The sequence below is a fragment of the Sarcophilus harrisii genome, chromosome 4 (genome assembly GCF_902635505.1).
Source record: "Sarcophilus harrisii chromosome 4, mSarHar1.11, whole genome shotgun sequence".
NCBI lineage: Eukaryota > Metazoa > Chordata > Mammalia > Dasyuromorphia > Dasyuridae > Sarcophilus > Sarcophilus harrisii.
This window is the reverse complement of record NC_045429.1, coordinates 289,781,408-289,803,382: the sequence shown is the minus strand read 5'-3', so window position 1 is coordinate 289,803,382 and position 21,975 is coordinate 289,781,408. Positions and strand designations below refer to the sequence as shown.

The 21,975-nt window shown below is 44.4% G+C and overlaps 2 protein-coding genes across 2 annotated transcripts; both read right to left on the bottom strand.

The window, feature by feature from the left end:
* Positions 1–2,222: 2,222 nt before the first annotated feature.
* On the bottom strand, positions 2,223–8,934 carry EFNB3 (ephrin B3). The gene is made up of 5 exons (XM_003768737.2): positions 8,327–8,934; positions 5,827–6,119; positions 5,483–5,575; positions 5,231–5,335; positions 2,223–4,802 (listed from the first exon to the last, which is right to left on the bottom strand). The coding sequence occupies exons 1-5, from the start codon at positions 8,443–8,445 to the stop codon at positions 4,387–4,389; spliced, it is 1,026 nt and encodes a 341-aa protein (XP_003768785.1). The 5' UTR covers positions 8,446–8,934; the 3' UTR covers positions 2,223–4,386.
* A 2,101-nt stretch (positions 8,935–11,035) lies between these two features.
* WRAP53 (WD repeat containing antisense to TP53) lies at positions 11,036–21,464 on the bottom strand. The gene is made up of 12 exons (XM_012548694.1): positions 21,389–21,464; positions 18,955–19,163; positions 18,371–18,681; positions 18,073–18,171; positions 17,684–17,795; positions 14,822–14,910; positions 14,501–14,591; positions 14,258–14,390; positions 12,658–12,866; positions 12,371–12,474; positions 12,071–12,202; positions 11,036–11,298 (listed from the first exon to the last, which is right to left on the bottom strand). The coding sequence occupies exons 1-12, from the start codon at positions 21,462–21,464 to the stop codon at positions 11,055–11,057; spliced, it is 1,809 nt and encodes a 602-aa protein (XP_012404148.1). The 3' UTR covers positions 11,036–11,054.
* Positions 21,465–21,975: the final 511 nt, after the last annotated feature.

Below are 21,975 nucleotides of genomic sequence, written 5' to 3'. Positions count from 1 at the left end.
TTGAACAAATTATGGTATATTATTGTAATGGAATGTTATTGTGCCATAGAGAATGATGAATATAATGAATTCAGAGAAACAGGGAAAGATTTGAATGAATTGATACAAGTGGAGAGAATAGAACCAAGAAAACCCCAATATTACCCAAATTACAACAATTCAAATGAAAACAAAACTAAAAGGGAGACAAAAGTAAAAATTTGAACCCAAGTCTTCCTGACCTAAAGTCTGACATAGTCTATCTAATGTGCTTCTATAAGGCAACAAAATTCAAATAAAATGGATAATCTGATTCCAAATTAGTAACATTGAAGCACACATCCTTTCTACAAATCACAAAAGTCACAATTAATATCTTGCCAATGCAATCACTATATGTATTAAATGATTTTACTTAACTATTTTGTACAGAAAAGTGCTACTGAGACAGGAAAAGTTGTTTGTAAAGAATGCTTATTGTGTCAATAAGTTATCACCCAAAATGTCTTGCTACCGTGTGGTCTGCTCCTGAAGCCAAAAAACCATCCTTCCCCCCCCAAGAGAACTCCAAGGGGCTGATCTAGCAATTTGCATTTGTGAATTCCTGTGGTTCTATATTCTTTGTTATGTGTTGCTGACTTTTTGGGTGTTACCTAAGGACATGTATCCTTCCCTATAAAACTCAGGGATTTGTATCACGTGGGTACGTGTTTGCTTGTATACCATCTGAGTGGTGTCTTTGTATCCAAGTGGGAAAAACAAGGGGCGTGTGCACATTTGTGTTAATGTGTCTGTGTTATAGGATGTCAGAGTCCCACCTAAGACTGCAAGTCTGTGTGTGCACATGTATACACATACAAACACACATATGTGTGTGGATATTTTGGGAGGGGCAAGAAGGGGGGAAGGTGCCATTATGGCTATGCCTCTGTCCCCAGGTGTTTTTGCTTTCGATTTCTTATTGGAGTGGTGTCTTTGATGTATATTTATCCCATCTTTCCCTCACCTCTCTTTATCACTTTCTTTATCTTGCTTTCTTCTTGTCAGGCTAGGCCTCCTCAAACAGCCCAGCCCCTGTCCCAGACCCCTCCTTTCCATGAAGGCCCTGTTGCTGGGCTCCAGGTTGCCGTAGTGACAGTTGCCAAGTTCCTGAGGCTGATAGCCAGCGATTGGGGCTGGGGCTGTAGGCTCCATCAGAGTAGGAGGCTTCCCATTGTATAAAGAAGGGGATGTTGCTATGGTAACACACACCCCCATGAGTCAGGGTCCATCCCCTCAGAATCCTTGTCTCCAAGCTGCTAAAGTCAGGATGGAGGCTGGGGGGAGCCACAGGGTTGGCAAAGGGCTTAGAGGATAGGATGCTTTGGTTCAAAGTTAATTCAAGAAGCAAACTTAGGTATCTGACCCACCCCATTCCCTCCAGGCACCACTTGTCCCTCAGGCCCTTGGGTATACAGAATCATATCCCTGACTTCAAACCCTTTCTTGACCCAGGTGCTGGAGATCAGGATGAGGTACATTCATTGTACAGGAGGCTGCAGGGGATGGCGGAGGGGTAGGGGGGGGGGGGGGCGACGCGCGGGGAGAATAATATCCAGGCAGATGGGAGATAGGGAGGGAACTTAGAATCATGGGAGGGATGAAGAAGGTAGAGGTCATGACCCCTGCCAGTCTGCTTTAGTGATGCTATTAGCAGCCTAATGGCTGCTATTGTACAGGAGAATAAAGCCAGAATTTTAGAGGCTAGATGCCTGGTGCTCTTAGAAGAATCAAGGCTTGGAGTAGGGGGGGGTAGAAAAGCCAAAAACTGGAAAACCAGTCCCCTGGGCTCAAGTGGTATACACAATTGGTCAGTTCCTCCAGAGGTCATCCCATTCTATCCCATGCCTTTAGAAAGCCCTTTATCTTCCATGGTAAATTCACAATTTCTCCCTCCCTCCCTCTTTTATATACACACACACACACACACACACACACACACACACACACACACATTCACACACACACACACTCACTCACATACATACATACACACTTCTTTATTAGTAAAAGAACAGAGTTTGGACCAAATCTCTCCAATAGGAGACACCTAAATGGATCCTGGAGGTCATTCGAGAGGGACAAAATTGAATATATACCCTACATTCTTATCGTTGCTATTTCTGTTGATTTCACATTCCTTTTTTTGGAGTGTGCCTTTCATTTTACATTTTCCAATGACTTGAAAATTTTTCATATTCATGGCAACATATAGGTTTTCTAAATCATTTTAAGATGTTGCAAATAGTGGCTCCTAGCAGCTCAGACCTTTTCCCCACCTTTAGATGGGGAAAAGTAGATTCTATTCATATCATATCATTCTAACACAGCATGGTCATGCTCCTCAGGTACACCACAATTCATTTTTCCAAACCCTTTTTCCTTTTTCATTTCCCTTTCAATTCTTCATCCCAGACCAAGTTTAGAAGCCATTCTGACCACCAACTCCTCCTCTATAAGCCCCAATCCATTCATCCTCCAGCCTTCTCTTCTCTTTTGTATTTTTTTATTCTTTTTAAAAAATTTTTGTTGTTCAATTTTCCTTTTACAGTAAAACTATTGAGGTGACAGCCATACCCTGTTGCCTCTTCCATGGCAATGTCAACTTCCTGTTCCCTGGGGGAAGGGACGTAAAAAAAACAACCAGGAAGGAACTGGGAGCTGCAGAACCAGAGAGGTGACTTGGTCTCCAATGGCCAGGGCAGCCATCTTGGCTGGTGACTAGGAAAGTCATCATGATTATAGAGTCCCCATTTTGTGAGCCAAGGTCCACCCTGAAAGTGAGCTGAGAAGAAACTGAGGCAGCATCCAATTGAGATGGTTGTACTGAAGAACAGGATGAGGCCTAGGCCGTTAACTATAACAGCATCTGCAGGTGCTAAAAGCTGCTGTGGGCTGAACCAGTTGGGAGGCCACCATTTCTGTTGTTAAAGAAGAAGCTGTCTTGGTTAGGAAAGGACTGGGTAGGAAAATGGAGGGTTCCATTAGCCCAAGCAGACATATTGGCATGGAGCAGGGAAGGGCACATTTTGCTTGTCAGGGCAGTCCTGTTGGTTGGTAATTTGGAGGAGGAATGAGAACAAGCTGAAACTCGTCTGTGGTAGCAGACAAGCATCATTTTAGTTGCCATGTACAAAATGGATAGATAAAGTTCAGGTCAAGGGGACCACCCTCACTGCCAACCTTCACTGAAATCCCATTCCCAGTCCACTTCCCCCTTTCTCCCATTAGTCAACTCCAACTTCCTCCTGAATCAGGAGGTTCTATTACACCTCACTTCAAGAGGAAACACTGTCTACCTCCTACCCACCCAGCTTGTGTCACTTCCAGTTCTAGCCACACTTCCTGCACTGGAAGTGTCCCTTCTCATCCTGATTGAAGGCACTTCCTATTCCAAGTGCATTGCTTCCTGCCAATTCAGGGAACATTTCTGTTCAGGCCTTGTCAATGCCCATCAAGGCAGGTCCCTTTTTGGTCTGTTCCAGCAGAGGCCCATTCAATGTAGCGCCAGGCTTTGTGGATCCTCTTCCAGGACAGTTTTTCTTCTCACCCTGGCAACAGTCATTCCCCACCTAGCCCTGGCCACTTCTTAGGCAAAATGGATCACTTTGTCACCAATTTGCCCAGTGGTCCTAAATGGCTGAAGGAAGTAGAGAAGAAGAGTGGGCATTGGGGGAAGGGGGAGACTCTGCTGTCCATCCTTAAGCTGGACTGGAGACTGGGTCATTCTCCCTAAGGCCCCAAATCCTTAGAGAGCTGTAGGGAAGCTCTTAGTTTGAGAGGTTAAAGGATGGAGGAGGAACAAAATCAATAAGATCTCCCCAACCTCCCCACCAGAGATGGGAGAAAAGAATGAGAAGCTGAAAGGAGAGAAAGAATGGGATATACGAGAAAGGGGTAGGTGAGAAAGATAGCAAAGACAGACACAAAGAAATACAAAGAAGAAGAGCGAGAATAGGAAAATAAACTATGCAACATAGAGGAGACAAAGACATCCAATGCCAGCCAAATTTGAGATTCTGCCCCCACCAAGAGGGTGAGACAAGCACCAACAGTAATGATACCAACGCAGAGAAGGATACTGTCTCTACCTCTATCTTCACTGTAGTCAAACAGAAGGCAGGACCACAAGCTGAAGGATAGGCAGTGGTTTGTGGGGGGAGACCCAGAGCAGAAAATAGATGGGAGGGTCTTTTAAGGGGTCCTGGAAACTTGGGGAGACAGTGAGAAGAATGAAGGGGCAGCAGATCAGGGTTCAAAGAGAAAGTACTAGGGAAGAAGAAATTCCCTCAAACCATGATTGAGACTTCAGGGCATCCCTGGGATGTCTCTGAGAAACCCAGGTGTTGTAAGCATGTGTGGGGACCGTCACACCTTATAGTAGATGTTTGGAGGGCTCTGAGGTGGCCCATCTTGCACAATGTACACAGGATGTCCATAGTCACCACTCACCTTCTCGTAGTGAGGACAGAAAGGGGGATCTGTAGTTCCACTGCCCCTCAGAGGGATCCCCAACTCCCCTGGCTCAGTATCGCGGTGACCCATTCCTCCTGTTCCCCCCCCTCCAAGTCCCACAGATCCTCCCCTCCCAAGAGAGCCTGGCCCAGGATGTCGGCTCTCTGAAGGCTTGGCTCGTCGTCTTCGCCAACACATGGCACCCCCTGCCCCTGCCACACCCAAGAGGAGCAGGGCCAGTCCCCCAGCTGCCCCAGCCACTGCTGGTATGCTAGGAGGAGGAAGAGGGCCCTCTGTACCCCTGGAAGTTGTATTACTGGAGGGGTCACCTGAGAGAAAAGAGGAATAGGAGGTACTGAAGAAGTAACTAAGATACCTGGCCACACAAGCATAAGGACTTCCAAAAGAGACTTCCCTGCCAGTCTTCAATCCCCTCTGAGACCAAGGCATCTTAATTTTTCAATCTCATGCTTCCCTCCCGCTTTGCTTCCACTCAGAACCCAGGTGTCCAACCCCTTAGTTCTTTGCCACAAGCCCTCCCCCCTTGTCTGACAGTGCTAATTAAAGCTATGACTTGGCTAATTAGCCCTAATTAAGCCTCTTCCTCATTTAGCTTCCTTCCCCCTCCTACCTTCAATCCCTCCCCTCCCCTCTTTTAGCTCTTTCCCCTATCTCTGTAGAGAGTGAGAAAGGGAGAGTAAAAACAGTATAGACTTTTGGGGAGAAAAAGTCGGTGACTGGACATTTGGAGTCATACCTGCCATATTCTCTTTGCTGGGATCCAGGCGGTGTGCTGCACCTCGGTCCTTCTCTATTGGCATTTGAGAGACAGGTTTTCGAGGAGCTGTCCCTCCTCGGGGACCTGGAGAAGAAGCCAAAAAGAAATCAGAGCATCCAAATCCCTATTCTACTTAGCAGTTCTCCAGCAACTTTCTGATTCTCCTGGAAATCCAAATGTCTCAGGACCTCCCGTACTTCCCCAACTCACCCCAACTCCCCTCTTACTCACTCTGTCCCACACGGAGAAGTACCCTCATCCCCCTGGTCAGGCAGACCCCACCCTGAAGACTCTCCAGACCCTCTCGGGTTCCATCTGATGTGGCTGTAAGAGAAAACAAATAAAAGGTTGTTACCCAAGAGCTTGGATCTTGAATCAGCCAATCAAACCCATTCTATCTTAACCTCTTCCATTTGACAATAAGTATTAAATAAAAAGATACATTTGTATCTTGCCTCAGAACCTAGCTGCATCCATTTTTCCCTTCTTAATAACCCATTCCCTTCTTAGAACTCTCTCTCACTTTCCCTCTTCTTCCATTTAGTTCCTCCCTGACATTTCCCCAACCTCAGTACCAATGATGTAGTAGTCATGGTGTGAACGGAATTCATGTCCCCATAAGTTGGGACTGTACTCCTGAAACTTGATGGTGAATCGAAGATCAACATCAGGCCGGTCACAGGTCAAGAGCAGGTTAGGGGATGGAGGGGCCTCACAGCGTCGGCCCTGGGCTCCTTCAACCAGGTACAGTTTGTAGAACTCATAATCTGGGGATGAGTGTGGGCCAGGGGGGCGGGCCCGAGGGCATAGTAGATCCAATCGGTCCCCAATCTGAGGGTAGAGCACATAGCCACCCTCTGCCTGGAACCTAAGCAGAAAAAAAGAGGGCCCAGGGGCTGAATTCTCAGCTCCAATTCCCTCAAGAATCCAGTCATCTAGATTCTCCAGGTGTCAGTTCCTGCTTCCTAACTGCTAAGTCAAAAACTGTATACTAATGGATCGAATATATTGACCCCTAAAGGGAACAGGGACAAAGCTGGGGAAACAGGAATGGGATTCATTATCTCTTGATATGTCCAGATGTATTTTATTCAATACATTCCCCCTCGCCAAACTATATACACTCTGCCATCCAAGCTCCATCACCTGGCTTGTTGTCATGGTAACAGGATGCCAGTTGCCAAGGAGCTGGCCTCTCTGGAGTCATGGGGCCCACCCCTCACTGGTGACTTAATCATTATAGTCCATGGCAACCAAGCGTGAGGTCACAATATCCACCCTAACCCCTAATACCATAAGGCAATCACAGTGACATCATTGCCTTCCAAGGTGACTTCACTAATTCTCAAGGTACGTCCATCAGCATCAGGGCATAAAGAAAGATGGGGATGGAAGGGGAACATTTCTTCCCATCAATGCCAGCCCAATGATATCATAATGGTTGCCATGGCAATGTGATCAGAAGGAAAAAAAAAAGCACTGAAGATGGGACCAGTTTGGGGTTAGAGACTTGGACCCTAATGAGAACCAGAGGTGGAGACTAGAATGCCTAAATTCTTTCCTTAGTCTCTGTCCCGTTCTCATCTCAGACTTTAATGTTGTTGAGAAAAATAAAGCAGCCACCTCCCTGCTGGGGGAAATAATACTGGCCCTAGAATAAGATTCATGACTCATTTCAATCCTGCCCTCATGTGCGCTAGATCCTACTGCCATCATAAACCAAACCATTTATTCCCATCTATATTCTCTCTGCATCAATGATAGTGGCAGGATGTTAAATACTGATCTTTCCTGGGTCATGGAGATTTTATGCTTTCCTCTGCCTTCTCTCAACCGGCCAACTCCCTCTCCAACTCAGGAGTTCACAACCTGTGTGGTAATTCCCAAGGGAGGAGATCCACAAGACTGACTCTGTGAACAAGCCCTGCAAGTCTGATCTATATACTACCTGCTATATACTATAGCTGGTGTGTAAGTTAGGAAAAGAGGATAACTACTTGCAGTAGTCTATGAAGTTAACTATGTGGCTCAGTCTCTTCTATACACTGGAAGAAGGAATAGGAGTAGACCTGGAGGAGTTCCTAGCTTGCTAAATTGGGAAGATCCTAGCTGCCCCCCCCCCCCCATTTAGCTCCAGTGATGGATGGAATAGAGTTGAGCAGTAAAGCACTGAAATTATACCCAAAGGAGTCTATTGAGAATAGAGTTCTATAGTAAGTCCATGAGGAAGGAATACAGTGAAGAAGACTGACTTGGCACCTGGGGAAAGAAGTGGTTTTCAAAACAATTCTTGGTCCTGAATTGAGGCAAAGGGATGAATGACCTGCCCTGTTTTGCTTGAGGTGCCCTCTGACCTTTAGACCACCCTTTTCTTGATAAAAAACAAAGTGAGTCAGTAGGATGTCACAGATCCAATAGGGTATGGCTAAACCTACCCAAATAGGCTAAGAGGAAGACCTTGGGATGGGGTAAGGCTTCCCATCATGAAACGGGATATAAAGCGGGGAGGCCAGGAAGAGAGAACAGAGCCACAAGGAAAAAGGCAATATAGGATAATTGATGGAGCTTGACCCACTAGGATAAGCTTTTTCTACACTCTACATTTTATCCAACCATGCTCCCTACAGAATCAAGGTACCCTATCCTGAGGCTCCAAATATTACTTTGATTACATCTGACAAATGAATGGACCAAATACCCTCAAGCCCAACCCAGCCCTCTCAAACAAGTCAGTCACAAATCCAGACACCCCAACTTGTACCTGCCTAAACCCAGTGCATCTCTCCTCCCCCCCTGAACTTTATGTCCCTGTTCTCTATGGGGTCTTCTAAACTTTGGTTATTCCACTGCTTCTCTCTCCCACCTACACCTACATCTCTTGTGTGGGACTCAAAACATCTGGTTGCTCAGCTTTCAAATGACATCTTTCTATTGCATTGAGGACCACAGAACTCTGTGCTCTATCTACCCCAACATCTCTTCACCCAGATGTCCATAATCCTCTCAATGACTTCGCTGGTATGGCAGTGCTGGTGGTAGCTACCTATCCCCCCAAATCCCGCCCCCCCAGCTCACCTCTTATTCGCAGAGTTCCAGTAGACAGGCTCCAGGCTAAGCCCCGACACCAGCCCCAAGAGGCCCAGCAGCAGCCCCCCGACTCTCATGCCCCCCAGCCCAGGATGGAGGGCCCCCATTACCCCCCCTGCCAAGGCCTGGGGGGGTGGAGGCACCAACTTCCCCCAAAGCCACACACAGCCTGGGTCACCCCACAGGGGTCTCACAACACCCCCTCCTTCCAGTCTCTGACCTATACTACTCAAGCTTCTCGGTTTCCCCTTTGATCGCTTGCCCCAGCTCCAATTTCCCCCCAAGTTGCCTACCCTACTCTTCTCTAAACCTCTTCCTTACAATGCTCAACCCCACGAGATTCCAGGGGCCCCCCAATCCGCCTGCAAATTCTACACACACATAGACTAACACATACACACACACATACACACACACACACAGACACCCCTGCCCACACTTCAGCACCCCAGGATTTTTAGGAGGCCTAGTGAGGGGCTGGGGGAGGCTGAGGGAGTTGGGGGGCAGGCAGGGAAGGCATGGGGGTGCCTAAGGCAGGGAGAGTCAAAGCTGGAATGGAGCTGGAGCCCTAGCCTAGCTGGGGACTGAGGGCAGCAAGCTAGGGGAGGAGACTAGAGTCCAGAGCTCCGGAGGGGGGAGTTAAAGGAGAGGCGGAGAGAAGGAGGGATGAAGGGAAAAACTGGATCTGGAGTTAGAGGAGGTAGAATCCCACAGCCCACTCCCTCCCACAACACCCACACCTCCCACCAGAGCTGGCTTCAACCCCGCCCAGCTCTTTCTTGTCTCTTTGTCTCTCTAAGTCGACTTTCTTTTTCCTTCTGTCTCTGTCCATTTCCACTCACCCTCAGCCACCTGGACTTTGCAGCTTCCTCCTGCTGGTTTTAAAAGAACCTGGCTGCTTATCAGCCCTTCCTACCCCCAAGAACCTTCGGTCTTGCAGCATCCTCTCCACTCCCCACTACTCCCCACTTCACATAGCTTCATTAGTGTGTAATCAATCCATATTTTTTTTTTTTGGGGGGGGGGTTGCTTTTGTTATCATTTAGACGGTGAAATGGAGGAAAAGAGAAAATCTGAGACTCATAAAGGAAGGACCTTCCCCCAGGTCCTTCCCAGTTGGGAAGGTTAATGAGAAGGTAAAGAAAGTAGCAAAAGGAAATTAATTTGGGATAGGGAAAAAACATAGCATTTCATTGCCTTCTGGAGAGGAAAATCCACTGTAATGGGGGAAAACAAGGGCTGGACCAGGAGACGTGAGTTCTAATTCTCCTGTGGAACATTTCGCCCTCCAGGTTACAAAAGCATGTCCTAGCTATGAGATCTAGGTCTATGATCTAACGTCTTAGAAATCATAGATCTTTGTCTATGATCTAAAGTCATTTGACTTTACTTTTTCCTCACCTATAAAATAGGATTGTGTAGCTCTACCTACCTCCCAGAGTTGTTGTAAGGAGCAAATGATATAAAATTACAATAGAAGTCTCAGTTATCATCTGTGTGGCTAGAGTGTAAAGACTGAGAAGCAGAGAGGTGATGAGAAAAAAAAAAACTTTCTTTTCCTTTCCATATATATGTAAACTGAAGAAATTCAAGACATTTCCTAAAAGAGGTCTGTACACATTTATATTTGTACATATAAGAGCCTTGTATTTATTGGAGAAGAAAGATGGTACCAAAATTATGTCAAAAATCCAATCAGCTAAAGTGAAAGCTGGAATTAGGATTTCAGGAGATGAAAACAGATCTAAAAGAAAAGGGTGAACTGTGCCTGTTGACAGCCTGGAGGGCCATTTTATTATCCATTTTAGACAAACATCTCCCATTATACTAGGAAATACTGGGAAAGAAATATCCCAAAGTATAATGAATGCAGCATAGAGTCTGAAATGCTTGAGCCTTCAATTTAGGACTTTATGGAAAAGGGAAACAAGTTGAGGGGAGAAGAGAAGAATCCGGCACAGAGAAATGAAAATCTCTCCAACCCTCTTCCTTCCCAGTGTGTGGAAGAATGTGAATGCCAGTACTACTACTGAAAAACAAGGAGACAGGACCCAGTTACTCGATTAATGAATTATAATGGCACTTTGTACAAGCTTTGTGTGAGTATTAATCCTACTTCCATTATTTGTCTCACCTTTACTTTTCCACACCCCTTTTTTCTTAGCTGTGAGATATGATAGGAATCCCAAGAGGGGTAGGGGGAACAATTTGCTTTCCCCCACCTACCCCTAAAAAAAAAAAAAACTGGGAGGGAAGCTCAACTTAGTGCTTAAAAGAATAATATTCTTCGGTATAAATGAGGGAATGTTTGTCTCATATACTCTCACACCCCAAAACACACACACGCCATCCTCCTCCATCTCAAGACAATCACATATACAATCACAGGGACTGCCACATCAATTCAGTCACACTCCAACAGACCCCCGTGGGGCTACATAGCAGCGGCTCCACCTCATACACAATGCTAGGGAGCAAAACCTAGACACACCCCCTTCAGTTTACCAGGTTGCCTGGCAACTATAGGAACAATGACTGAAAACCCCACCCACCTTTAACAGTGACCTCACACTGAGCTCTGCTATGGATTGGTTTCCATCTCTCATCCCTCCCAGGTCCAAACATAAAGTGATAGACCGCAGGAGACTCGGAGGAAAACTAGACAGCCTCCTCCCAAAAAGAATACAGTACACAGTCTGCCATGTCAGAAAACCTTTTATACAAGCCCATGTTCTCCCTCCCCAGAACCACATTCCTTCCCCATTTCTTTACAGTCAGGGGTTTCTGTATCAGAAGCACCCCCACACCACCACAGCTGCAGGCGAAAGTCGGGGTGGGCATGGCTCAGTGAAAGCAGGGGAACTCCGTTTGCCTGCCCCTCTTCATCCTCACTGTTTGTCGGCTCAGGGAAAACACGCTGGCCAGAGGATGTGGCCAGCAGAGGCATGCTTGGGTGTAGGCTGTTAAGATCGGGGAAAGGGAGGAGAGAAGGAGGTTAGTGTCCCAGCCTAGCATTCTTCTAGTACCACTGTTGCTGCCCAAACCTTCCTCCTTTCCCAGTTTCTCTATTGCTGTTAAGGGCACCCAGGCTCATAGCCTAGGTATCCTCTCACATCCTCCATTTTTCTCTTTTCCCCCATATCAAACTTGTCATGTCTTATGGATTTTACTGCTGTAATCTCTTTCATATAATCCCCTTTCCCCTGACAGCCTGCTGGTTGGTTTTCCCCATTTGACTATCACCTTCCTAAAGCACGGGTATAACCAAAATAACCACATTACTTCTCCCCATTCCCTATCACTTTGAGGATCATACAAAGTTCCCCCGAATCTTCTTACCTTACTCCTCCAAAGCATACTCTGGGACTCAGTGACACTGGCCTCCTTGCTACAGTCTATCTCCTGACTTTGGGATTTTCCCCATCACTTATGCCTGGAAATGATCTCCCTTCTCAACTCTGCCTCCTAGCTTCAAGTTCCAGATAAAAATGTATCTTCATGTAAAGTCTTTCTTAATCCCCCTACCTAAATGACAGTGCCTTTTCTTTGTGGATTATTTCCGATCTAAACTGCACATAATTTGTTTATACATAGTTTTTTTGTATTATATCTCCAATTAAACTATAAGCTTTTTTAAAGCATTCTACACACTGCCTGACATGTAGTAGATACTCAATATTTAATAACTGCTCCAAATTCCCCCAAATGCTACAAGACACCCAAGTCTCCTACCTAATGCCATTGGTGCAGTCCTTCTGAGGTAGAAAACTCATTAGAGGCTCCTGCTGGTTTGCCCCAGCCCCATTGGTGTCCCATACCGACACAACTCCATCAGTGCTGCCACTTGCTAGGAACTGTCCTGTCCTGAAGAAAAGGCTAAAATCACACTGGACTTCACAAGTCTTAAATTACCCAGCTGGTTAGATTCCTCCCAGATGCACCCTCCCAAGGGGACCCACACTGATTTTCCTCCGGAGATGGGAAAAAGGGCTCTTCAGTTGCTTGGAAAGGGAGAAAAACATGGCTACTCACGGATCCAGATCAAAATAAATACGCTGATTAGTAGAAACTTCTCGATTCAAGGACAAAAGTAGGTGGCCTGGCTGCCGGAGATCCCAGCACAGGAGCTCAGCATCCTGAGAGTGAAGCTAAGCCATTCAGTGAATTGAAACTTCCAAACCCTACTTCCCTCACAGCTCAGGTCTCCAGCCCCATCAGTCTCTAAGCAACTAATATCACTTTCCCTCCCAGTAAAATGGTATTTGACTCATGTCTATGCAATTGCCCACCCACCCTACCCTCACACATCTAACTCCCACCTTTCGGGCCCCTGAGAAGAGACGGTTGCCATCAGGATGGAAGCAAAGGTGGGTGATGCCCCCATGATGCCCCGCAAAGAGAGCAAGAGCAGAGCCATCATCCTGGGAATACAGACCAAGAGAGCATCCATAGGAGCCACAGGCATAGAGAGGTTGGGTTGGGCTGAATGCGATGCATGAAATGATCCCACTCTGGCCTTGTTTTTTGGCTAGTGTGGGAAAGAGTGAAGGAAGGTAAGATGAAGACAAAGGCATGGCCACCATTTAAATTCTCTAACTTCCTTCTAAGATTATTCAAGAACTAGGGTTCTCCCCAACCCCCAGTTTCTCTTCAGAGAACCCAAGTATCTATGAATCATTAATAAGTGCCCACTATTTTCTAGGCATTAAGTTAATCAGGCATTGGAAATATAAATTACAAAGCGAAATAGTCCCTGTCCTCAAGGTACTTATATTCTAAGAGATATAATTCTGTGTGTGTGTGTGTGTGTGTATGTATGTGTGTGTGTGTGTGTGTGTGTATACATATATGTGTGTGTTAAATAGGTGTATATATATGACATAAGTAGGCTATTAGGGCAGCCTTGAAGGGGAAAGCAATAGCAGAGAAAGGAGGGAAGGAGGAAAGCCTCCTGAAGAAAGTAGCACTAGGGATGGGTTTTAAAAGAAGCCAGGGATTCCAGAAAGCAGAAGGGAGGAAAACATTCCAGGCAGGGAAGACAGCCAGTACCTTTAAAGGCACAAAGGTGGGAGATGGAGCATCATGGGCGAGGAACAGCATCTAAGCAAATCTCTAGACCATAGAGCAAAATGTAGAGAAAAAATATGGGAGAAGACTGGAAAGGGTCCAGGTTGTGAAGAGCTTTAAATGCCGGACAGGAGTTTACATTTGAATCTGGAGGATTAAGAAAAAGCCATTAGATTTGGCAGCTAAAAGACTATTGCTAACTTTTGCAAAGTACTTGTGTTCTACAGTTTGATACTACAGCCCTATGAAATAGGTGCTATTATTCCCAATTAGTAGATAAGGAAACTGAGGCCGAGGTTAAGTGACTTGCCTAGGGACAGACAGCTAAGTGTAGGGAAGGATGCAAACACAGATGTTCCTGGTTCTAGGCCCAGCATCGTGCCTACTGCTACCTAATGTCATTCATCACATTACTGATGAGACCAGAAGCCAGGCAGCAGAGGGTTTAGAAAAAGAGAACAGATTTAAGAAGGGAAAGAGATTTGTATGATATTTATCAGTGATGGTATCTAGTGATATCCTACAGTGAGGGAGATGCCAGTGTATTTGTAAAGGGACAGAGAATCAATTAGGGAGGATGTGAATGGAAAGGACTTTGTAAAGACCCAACTGAGAAAAGACAACAAATTTTACAGGGAACTTAATCAATAAGTCTGTCCATCCTGCTTTTCCCAATTTCTCCTTGAAGGACCCTGGTACATAATCCTCAGTTCCATTATTCCTTAGATACAGAGCAAGATTTCCCATGGGAAAAGGAACTCTGAGCTTTGGGAGAAAGTATTTGGGGAAAATCCTCTTTGGGTTGGGAATTAGGGGGTTGGGCACTGACAGCTAAGCTGTCTTGATTCTCACCAAATGTGGATCTTGTTTCAAACTGTCTCCCAGGTCGGGATGTGCAGAAGATTCGTACAGTTCTGTTGAAGCCACAGAAGAGTTGTGAGCCATCCGGAGAGAAGCAGAGAGAATGGGCAGCAGTCAATTCATCCTGAAGTAGAGAAAGAAGAAAGAAATGATCACTGAAATCTGAAATGCCAAATACTCAGAACCCCAAGGGCAGGGAAAGAGCTCAGAAGGAAAAGAAAGAGATGTTCATACCAGGTGGTTATAAGCCCGAAAGGAAGCCCGGAGCTGCCCAGTGAAGGCATCCCAAATATGGATAGGATTTTCACGACTGCTACTGGCCACACTGTTAAGAAAATAGAGACAGTGAGAAGCAATTATTAAAGAAAGTACATAGAGGAAACAAACTAGGCCTCTCAATTCCCCTTTAGATGATGGAAAGGACCTTCCTCTTCTACACAGCTTCTCTGACAGCACTCCACCTTTCCCCTACTCCCCCAAGATATTCTCTTGAAATATCAAGAGACATTGAGTCTATTCCCATTAGATAAAAGATGATCAAATGTCAATACTTACAAGCAGGTGTCTGGCTGGCCTGAATTCATCAGAGAATACCAACAGTAATCATAAATAGTGTCACCTTCCACCATGCGCAGAACTGGGACCTGGGCAAGAAAGAATGGAACACCCAAGTTTTGAGCACTGGACACCTCCATCTTAGAGGATTTCTCAAGGTGAAAACCAATATGGTTCTTGTCCCATAGGAACTTACCTTCTTCAAACAGAAAAGGAATTTCTTAAATATGATAAAAGCAAAGAAGAGAGCAAAACAAAGTTGTAAGAACTGTGAGAAGGAAAATCACTATAATTGATATTGGATGAAGAGAAAAAAAAAAAAACACATATCTAAAATACCCTTTCTCATTTTCTCCTTTTTTGGTGAATGTGGAGGGCTGGCTCTAGGCATAAGGGCACACATGAACTCATGAGTATGAGAGATTGATAGGATGAAAACAAGAAAACTGCAAGTAGTTCAATCTGCAATCTGTCCAAAACATTTGTTAAAGACAGGAGTATAAAATAATAGGGGAAATATAGGTAGTAACTCGACTAGTAGACCAGTATTTAACTTATAGACAATGGGGAGCCAATCAAGGATTACCTGAAGATATATGCATATGTGACCAAGACACAGGATCACAAACATGTTGGAGGATATACTCAAGATGACAGAATCCATGGGTCAATCTATTTGCAACCATTCAGTAGAATTCTATCATTTGGAGGGAAGAGATTGATGTAATGGCTTAAGGAAAGAATTTCTGACTAACTTCTGGGATGCCAAATAGAAAGCAAAGAGACAAGAGTGGTACACAGGTGAATGAACACGTAGACTAGAAAGCAAGAAGCTGGTCACCTGGAAAGAGTGGACTTGAGATGAGACCAAATTAAACTAAACTAGATTCTTCACCCTTCTTTCTGCCTCCCACTCCCACCCCTGGCCTATTTCCAGTGCACAGTACTTAGGAAATTTCTACTCAGAGTTTAAATCTCAATCCCTTTTTTCAAAAATCTTCCACAAGACCATCCAAGAGAGGGCTATGGGACCATTTAAGAGGAGGCTATAGGAAATAAGAAAGGAATGATGTGTCTGAATGCTTATCTGCAATTTTAAGTTATTTGATATAGGTAATAAATCACATGGCTATTAATGATTTTTTCTAAGCTTCTAAGTTCTCAGTTCAAGACTGAGATACAGGAAATTATTCCATGGCAGAAGAGATTTCTCTGGTTTTATTCTTTAAACCAATTAAAGAAAAGTTGTGTAATTTCGATTATTTAATGAAAATATACCACAGCACATCTATTAAATTGCTTCTGAAGATGAGGATTCAATAGCAGAAGGAGTGGAGGTTAGTTTACATGGTTGTCCTCATGTGCACTTGAAAAGCACTGCAATCACAATCCCACACCCACAAGATTGCTAGCAACTAGGTGAAAGATTAATTGATTAAAAGAACAGAAGGAGACAGTGATGGGACTATTACATTAATTCAAGGTATAGTTGATCAAGGCCTGAAGCAGAATAAAAATAGAAAGAAAAAAAGATATGAGGAAAGTAAAATCAATAATAATTGGTAATTAATTGCATGTAAGTGGATAGGAAGGGAGATTTGTTCCCCTTCTCTCTAGCTTAATTAATATAGTTTGCAGATGTGGAAACAATGATGTGGGAATAATTCCTCTATGTAATAGGAAACTCTCTCTAAATCAGAAGGGATAACTACTGACTAAGCTAAAAAGTGGCCATACCCCTAGGGTTTTTATATAGTTAAACCCAGGAGACAACCAGTAGCTTAAGAGTTCAGCAGTCAAAACCAGAAATCAGGAATCAAGGAAGAACCTAAATGTTTACCTCTTAGGAGAAGGGACTTTTTCTCTCCTTTACCTCAACAGGCCATAGCAGTAGAATTATTTGTCCAGAGAGACATTAGATGGAAAATCAGTTCTAGAGAATCAGAAACAGAGTTGAGATGGCAACAGACTCCAGTCACTGATTCAGAAAAGTGATCACTCAATACCTAGGATTAACTTTATGACTAAAGCATGACTGACCCAGGTCTCAAATCAAAAGAGAAAAACCAGCTAGCTAGTTCTGGCAACCTAAAGTCAAGTTCCAGTTCCAGAAAAGGACAGACTCTTAAAAACCCAGATAAAGCATCTTTGCTTAGAAAAGACACTAGGAGTAAGGGAGGAGCTTAATGATTCTGAAATTTTGAACCTTGGGTAACTAGGAAGACAGTTGTAATATCAATGGAAATAAATTCCTGGTCCTTTCAAAGATCAGCTTAAATTCTACCTCCTTCAATGGAAGCCTTAGTTTATATATATATATGTGCCTATATGTACATTTGTGCATGTATATTTCCTATGTGTGTCTTACTTCCCCTAAGAGAAGAAAATGGTCCTTGTGAAGAAAAGACTCAGTTTGTTGTTGTTTGTTGTCATTATTCTGGTACTCTGACACACTGGATGAATATAAAGAAAAAAAATTCTCTCATCCTCAAGAAGTTTTAATTATTCTGGAGAAAAGGACATGGGACATAGGAAAATAATACAAAATAATAATATGAGGAAGATGTTTAACAGTTGGATCAGGAAAGAGTTAGAGAACCTGAGCAGATCTTGACAGAAGCTAAGGTAGTAAGAAAAGGAATAATATGAAATAAGACTGTAAAGATAAATTATGGCCAGATAGAATAAAGTTCTACATTTGCATTTTATCCTAGAAGCAACAGGTCATCTGATGAATGTTTCTGGGCAAGGATGTAATGTGGCTTAGATTCATTTGAAGAGCCTATTATTCGCAACTAGAAAGAAAAGAAATATGGAGTAACCTTTTATAATATTAACAGACAGAAAAGTGCAGGTACTTACCATTTCTGTATTCTTGACCTCTTCCTCCTCATTATACAGCTCTGGGGGTAGATTATAAATCCTCAAGATGTTGTCCGCACTGTTGGTCAAGATGCAGGAGCCATCTGGGGCCCTGGAGGCAGAGGAAATTTAGGCTGGCTGCCTAGTAGTTGAGTGTAGTTGAGTGAGTGGGGAAATAGGAACTCCCGAGTCCCTGATGGAAATGTCAGGCACTGGTTCTGGGAGAGAACTGAGCAATAAAGACCCAGTTCAACTTAATTCCAAGAACACTATCCCTCTTAGCCCAGATCCAAAATTTCCCTGCCAACATAATCTTTTCCTTTCTCATCCAATATCCTCCCGCCCCATCGAATTCATCCAGAATCTTCCTTCCCTCTCCTCTCCATTACCATTTACAGCCTTTTAAGAAGTTTTCATGTTGAAAGTTGAACTCGGACCAGGAGTCGCTGAGAAGGCGAGGTGGCTGAGAGAAATTGTAGCTCCAGGAACTGAAAGGGAGATGAAGACTAGATGCTTGGGACCCTGAGGGAAATGGGAGCTTTGGAGGGTTGAGGAGAGAGGCAGGACTGAGGGCTAGGGGCAGCTACTTAGGTACTTAAGGAAATGGGGGTGGGAGGCAAAAAACAGGCCTTTTAAATGCCTTCCCCAAAAGGAGTGGCCCTCTGGTTACCTGTCCAAGTCACTTACTAGTATCCCTCACATTCTGGGGCGGGCTCCAAGCCTTCCTCCATGGGTTCCCCCGATGCAAATTCGGGGACCGCTCCCTCTACCTCGGGGAAGCTTTCCGTGTGGGCGAGCTCTTGCCCTGGCTCTCCAGTGACCACCGCCTCCACAAGGGTTTCTCTATCTTGTTCCGGAGGAGCGGGGGTCCCGGGGCCTTTCTCTCCCCCCGGCTCCACAGAAGGGGTCGGGGGCTCCGCGGGCGCGGGGGCAGCATGGGAGGGCTCATCGCTGCAAGAAGACGTGAGTGCTGGCTCCGTGGTTATGGTTATTAGGCCCTGAAAATGTAGCAAAAACACGGGAAAGTGGGCGGGGGGCGGGGGGCCGGGGGGGGGGGGAGCTCAGGAGGCCCTGGAGCAGACAGTGGCTTAAACGTTCGCGTACAGCACCACACACACACACACACACACACGTCCGAGGCAAGGGAAGAGATGCACCGCCAACAGCGAAAGGACCGGAGTGGAGATCAAAAGCGCATCCCGCTGAGGGAAGTGACTTGCCTAAGGTCACACAAGTAACGGCGACCAGGGGGGAGCTTTTCCCCTTTGTACCACGCTGGTCTCCGAGCGGGCAGGAGGACGCGAGGGACCGGCAGGGGGCGGGACACCTCCCTCTCCAAGGGCTGCCAAGGCGGATAGGTTCCGGCCCCTGCGCGCATCTAACGCCGATCTGCCGCCGGCCAGCTCTCGGAGAGCAGCTTGGGCTCGTAAAAGGCACGCTGCCTCTTTCTTGCGAGATTTCTTCCGGCTTCCGGATTGGTCTTTAGTTGAACCGGCGGTGAGACGGATAGAAGCTATATCTGGACTACAATCCCCATAAATCTCCCAGGTCTCCCTTCTACCTTAACCCTTTCTCTCTCCTGTCACCCTGCTGCTTTCTGGGAGTTGTAGTTCCTAGCTACATCAGAGCAGGCGCTCTCTCCCTTCCGCAGCTTCCTTTCCCTGATACTCTGATGCCCTTTCCCGCATCTCACCTCCAGAGGATGCCCTGACTACACCCTTAAACTACTTGCATCACTGTAGCGCTAAAATTCTCAAAAAATGGCCAGTTTCCAATTTCTGGAATTAGAGTTGAGGAGCCAGTTCCAGGCATGATAGGTGCGCTGTGTATAAATGCAATAGGGCAAGGGACGGAATAGTGAATGTGAAGAAGAGACAATCAAAAAGGGAATTAATACAATTAATACCTTGAATCGTACGTCAGACACTGGGCAAGCCACTCAACCTCTGTGCCTCAGTTTCCTTATCTAGAAAGTGAAGACAAAAATAGTGCCCATCACAAGGTTGTTGCGAAATTCAAATGAGTTGAGCACTCTATAAAAGCTAGCTATTATTATTATGATTTGTTTGGAAAAAGCAGATAGGTCATGGAGGATATCAAATGTTAAGACTGAAGCTTGCACTTGACTCTAGAGACATTGAGGAGTCACTGGAAAGTTTGTATTCAAGAGAATGACGAGATTATTATGACAGCTGTGTGGAGAATGGAATGGAATGGGGACACCAAATGGTAAATTATTTCAATGGAGAAAGGAGAAATATTGTAGAATTAGAAATATCAGGACTTAGTAATTTGTTGAATATGAGACTGGAGCAGTAAGAATGAAGAATTGTCAAGAATGAATGTAAATCTGAGTGATTTGGGCTACTCTAATGCATGTGTGTATGAATACTTAGATGTATATACACATACACTCATATAGTCTTGGAAATCAACTGTGTAGAAATTTTGATCATTGAACCTCTAAGAAAAAAAACAATCATCAAGTGTAGACAGAAAGAGACTCAGAGGGCCCAGAATGGAGACTTGAGTCTAGTGACTGCCAATAGTTTCTAGTATAGAATGCAAATTTAAAGTCTTCCATAATCTGGATCATAACCTTGATTCATATTATTCCTTTCGGAAACCTGCAAATATTCCAGGGCTGGAATTGTACTCCTCTTTCCTCAGCTTCTTTCAGGATCTTTCAGGATCAAATGCCTTTCCTATTCCCAAAGATTAAAATCTTCCTCATATTCAGTGTGCTTCCTATCAATGATAAATGCAATTTGTTGATAGCAAATTCTAAAATGACAGGACCTTTCCCAGGGCCTTTTTTTCAATCATAATCTTGCAAAGGAGGAGACAGAGGAAGCAATTAGAGGTAGGAACCCTAGGAGAGTCATAGAAAGGGTAAGACTCTGGAGGGTATTGTGATACACAGTGTCAGAAATTGTAGAAAGGGTCAGTAGGATAAGAACTAAAAAAAAGTCATGGGATTTTATCAGTGTTGATAATTACCTTGGAAAGAGAATTTTAATTGAGTAGTAGGGTCAAAATCCAGATTTAAAAGTAAAGAAAAAAGGGAGTGGGAAAAGTAAATGTAGAAAAATTTTTCTAGGACTCTGTGAAAGGAAGGAGATAGTGGAAAAATAATAATGATAGGATCAAGTGAAGGATTATTTGTTGTTTTTTAATGATAAGAGAGACCTGTACATGTTTGTAGGCAATGAGAACTGAAAGTATTAACACCTGATAACTCAAGATTATGAGGTTGGAAGGGAGAATGATTGAAGTGTCAAGTTATAGAAAGAGATGGAAAAGGATAAATCAAAAGTAAATGTAAAGCTCCTAGCAGGGTAAGGTTCTCTTCTTTAGAGATTCAATTTCTCTTTATCCACTGGCTTCTTCCCTATGTCAAAATATTTTGGAGACACCGTTTCCCAGAGTTAAAAATCAGCAAGTAGGTTGTGCCCTGAGTTTAGCATAACAACAATTTTTTGTGTTTCAGGTAATCTCACCATCTGGCAAAATGTATTTCTTTGACCAGACTGAGGGGTTTATGATTTTCATATTAATCAATATGTTTAGATTTGTTGACTCCCCCTGTTTCACAGGGATCTGAGAGCCATTCAATAATCCTCTTGAAATGCTCACAATTCCTGTTTCTTGTACCTGCTAAGTGAACCAAACTAGGTACAACACTCCTTTTCCCATCAGGCTAACTGTTTCTGTAGCCTGCTGTGAGATAATCATCTTGAAGACGAGTCTCATAGGACCCATGAATGTCTGCATTGTCCATGCATGATCTTGCAAAAGACCTAAGAATTATTATGTCACAGTTCAGCACTTGTAGATTTTTTACATATATAAAGCACTGCCTTTGCCCCAGCATGTTAAGCTGTCCTACTTAGGAGGATTTCTGCCGGCAAGTGTTTTCTTCACTCTGAAATTAATTAAACTTCTATTTGGCTCCTGGCTCTCTAGGCTCTGAACAGCTCTGGCCATTCAGAGAATCCTGGTCTGGTTGATACCTATCTATAAACATGTCCAAATCTCCCCTATCTTTAAGAAGCATTTACTTGATCCCATCAATCTCCTCAAAATATAACCCTATATTTTTCTTTTCCTTGAAAGTAAAGCTCCTATAAAAAAGGGTAGGGGTGACAGGTGTATGGTTTTTTTGGTAATATTTTGGTAACCATATTTCAACATAATTGTAGTCCTATATACTTTATGCACTTAAAAACACTATTTTGAGAAGGGATCCATGATCCCCAAAAGGTTAAGAATCCAATCCCAGAAAAAAGCTG

What these genes read in the sequence shown, in the direction of transcription:
- EFNB3 (XM_003768737.2), bottom strand. Translation starts at nt 8,445, where the DNA reads ATGGGGGCCCTCCATCCTGGGCTGGGGGGCATGAGAGTCGGGGGGCTG. An exon ending in TGGAACTCTGCGAATAAGAG is followed by an intron (nt 6,120 to 8,326) that starts GTGAGCTGGGGG and finishes TTTTCTGCTTAG; the next exon opens with GTTCCAGGCAGAGGGTGGCT. An exon ending in CAGCAAAGAGAATATGGCAG is followed by an intron (nt 4,803 to 5,230) that starts GTATGACTCCAA and finishes CTTTTCTCTCAG; the next exon opens with GTGACCCCTCCAGTAATACA.
- WRAP53 (XM_012548694.1), bottom strand. Translation starts at nt 21,464, where the DNA reads ATGGACAATGCAGACATTCATGGGTCCTATGAGACTCGTCTTCAAGAT. An exon ending in GGCCAGCCAGACACCTGCTT is followed by an intron (nt 14,592 to 14,821) that starts GTAAGTATTGAC and finishes TTTTCTTAACAG; the next exon opens with TGTGGCCAGTAGCAGTCGTG. An exon ending in TCTTCTCAGGGGCCCGAAAG is followed by an intron (nt 12,475 to 12,657) that starts GTGGGAGTTAGA and finishes CTTCACTCTCAG; the next exon opens with GATGCTGAGCTCCTGTGCTG.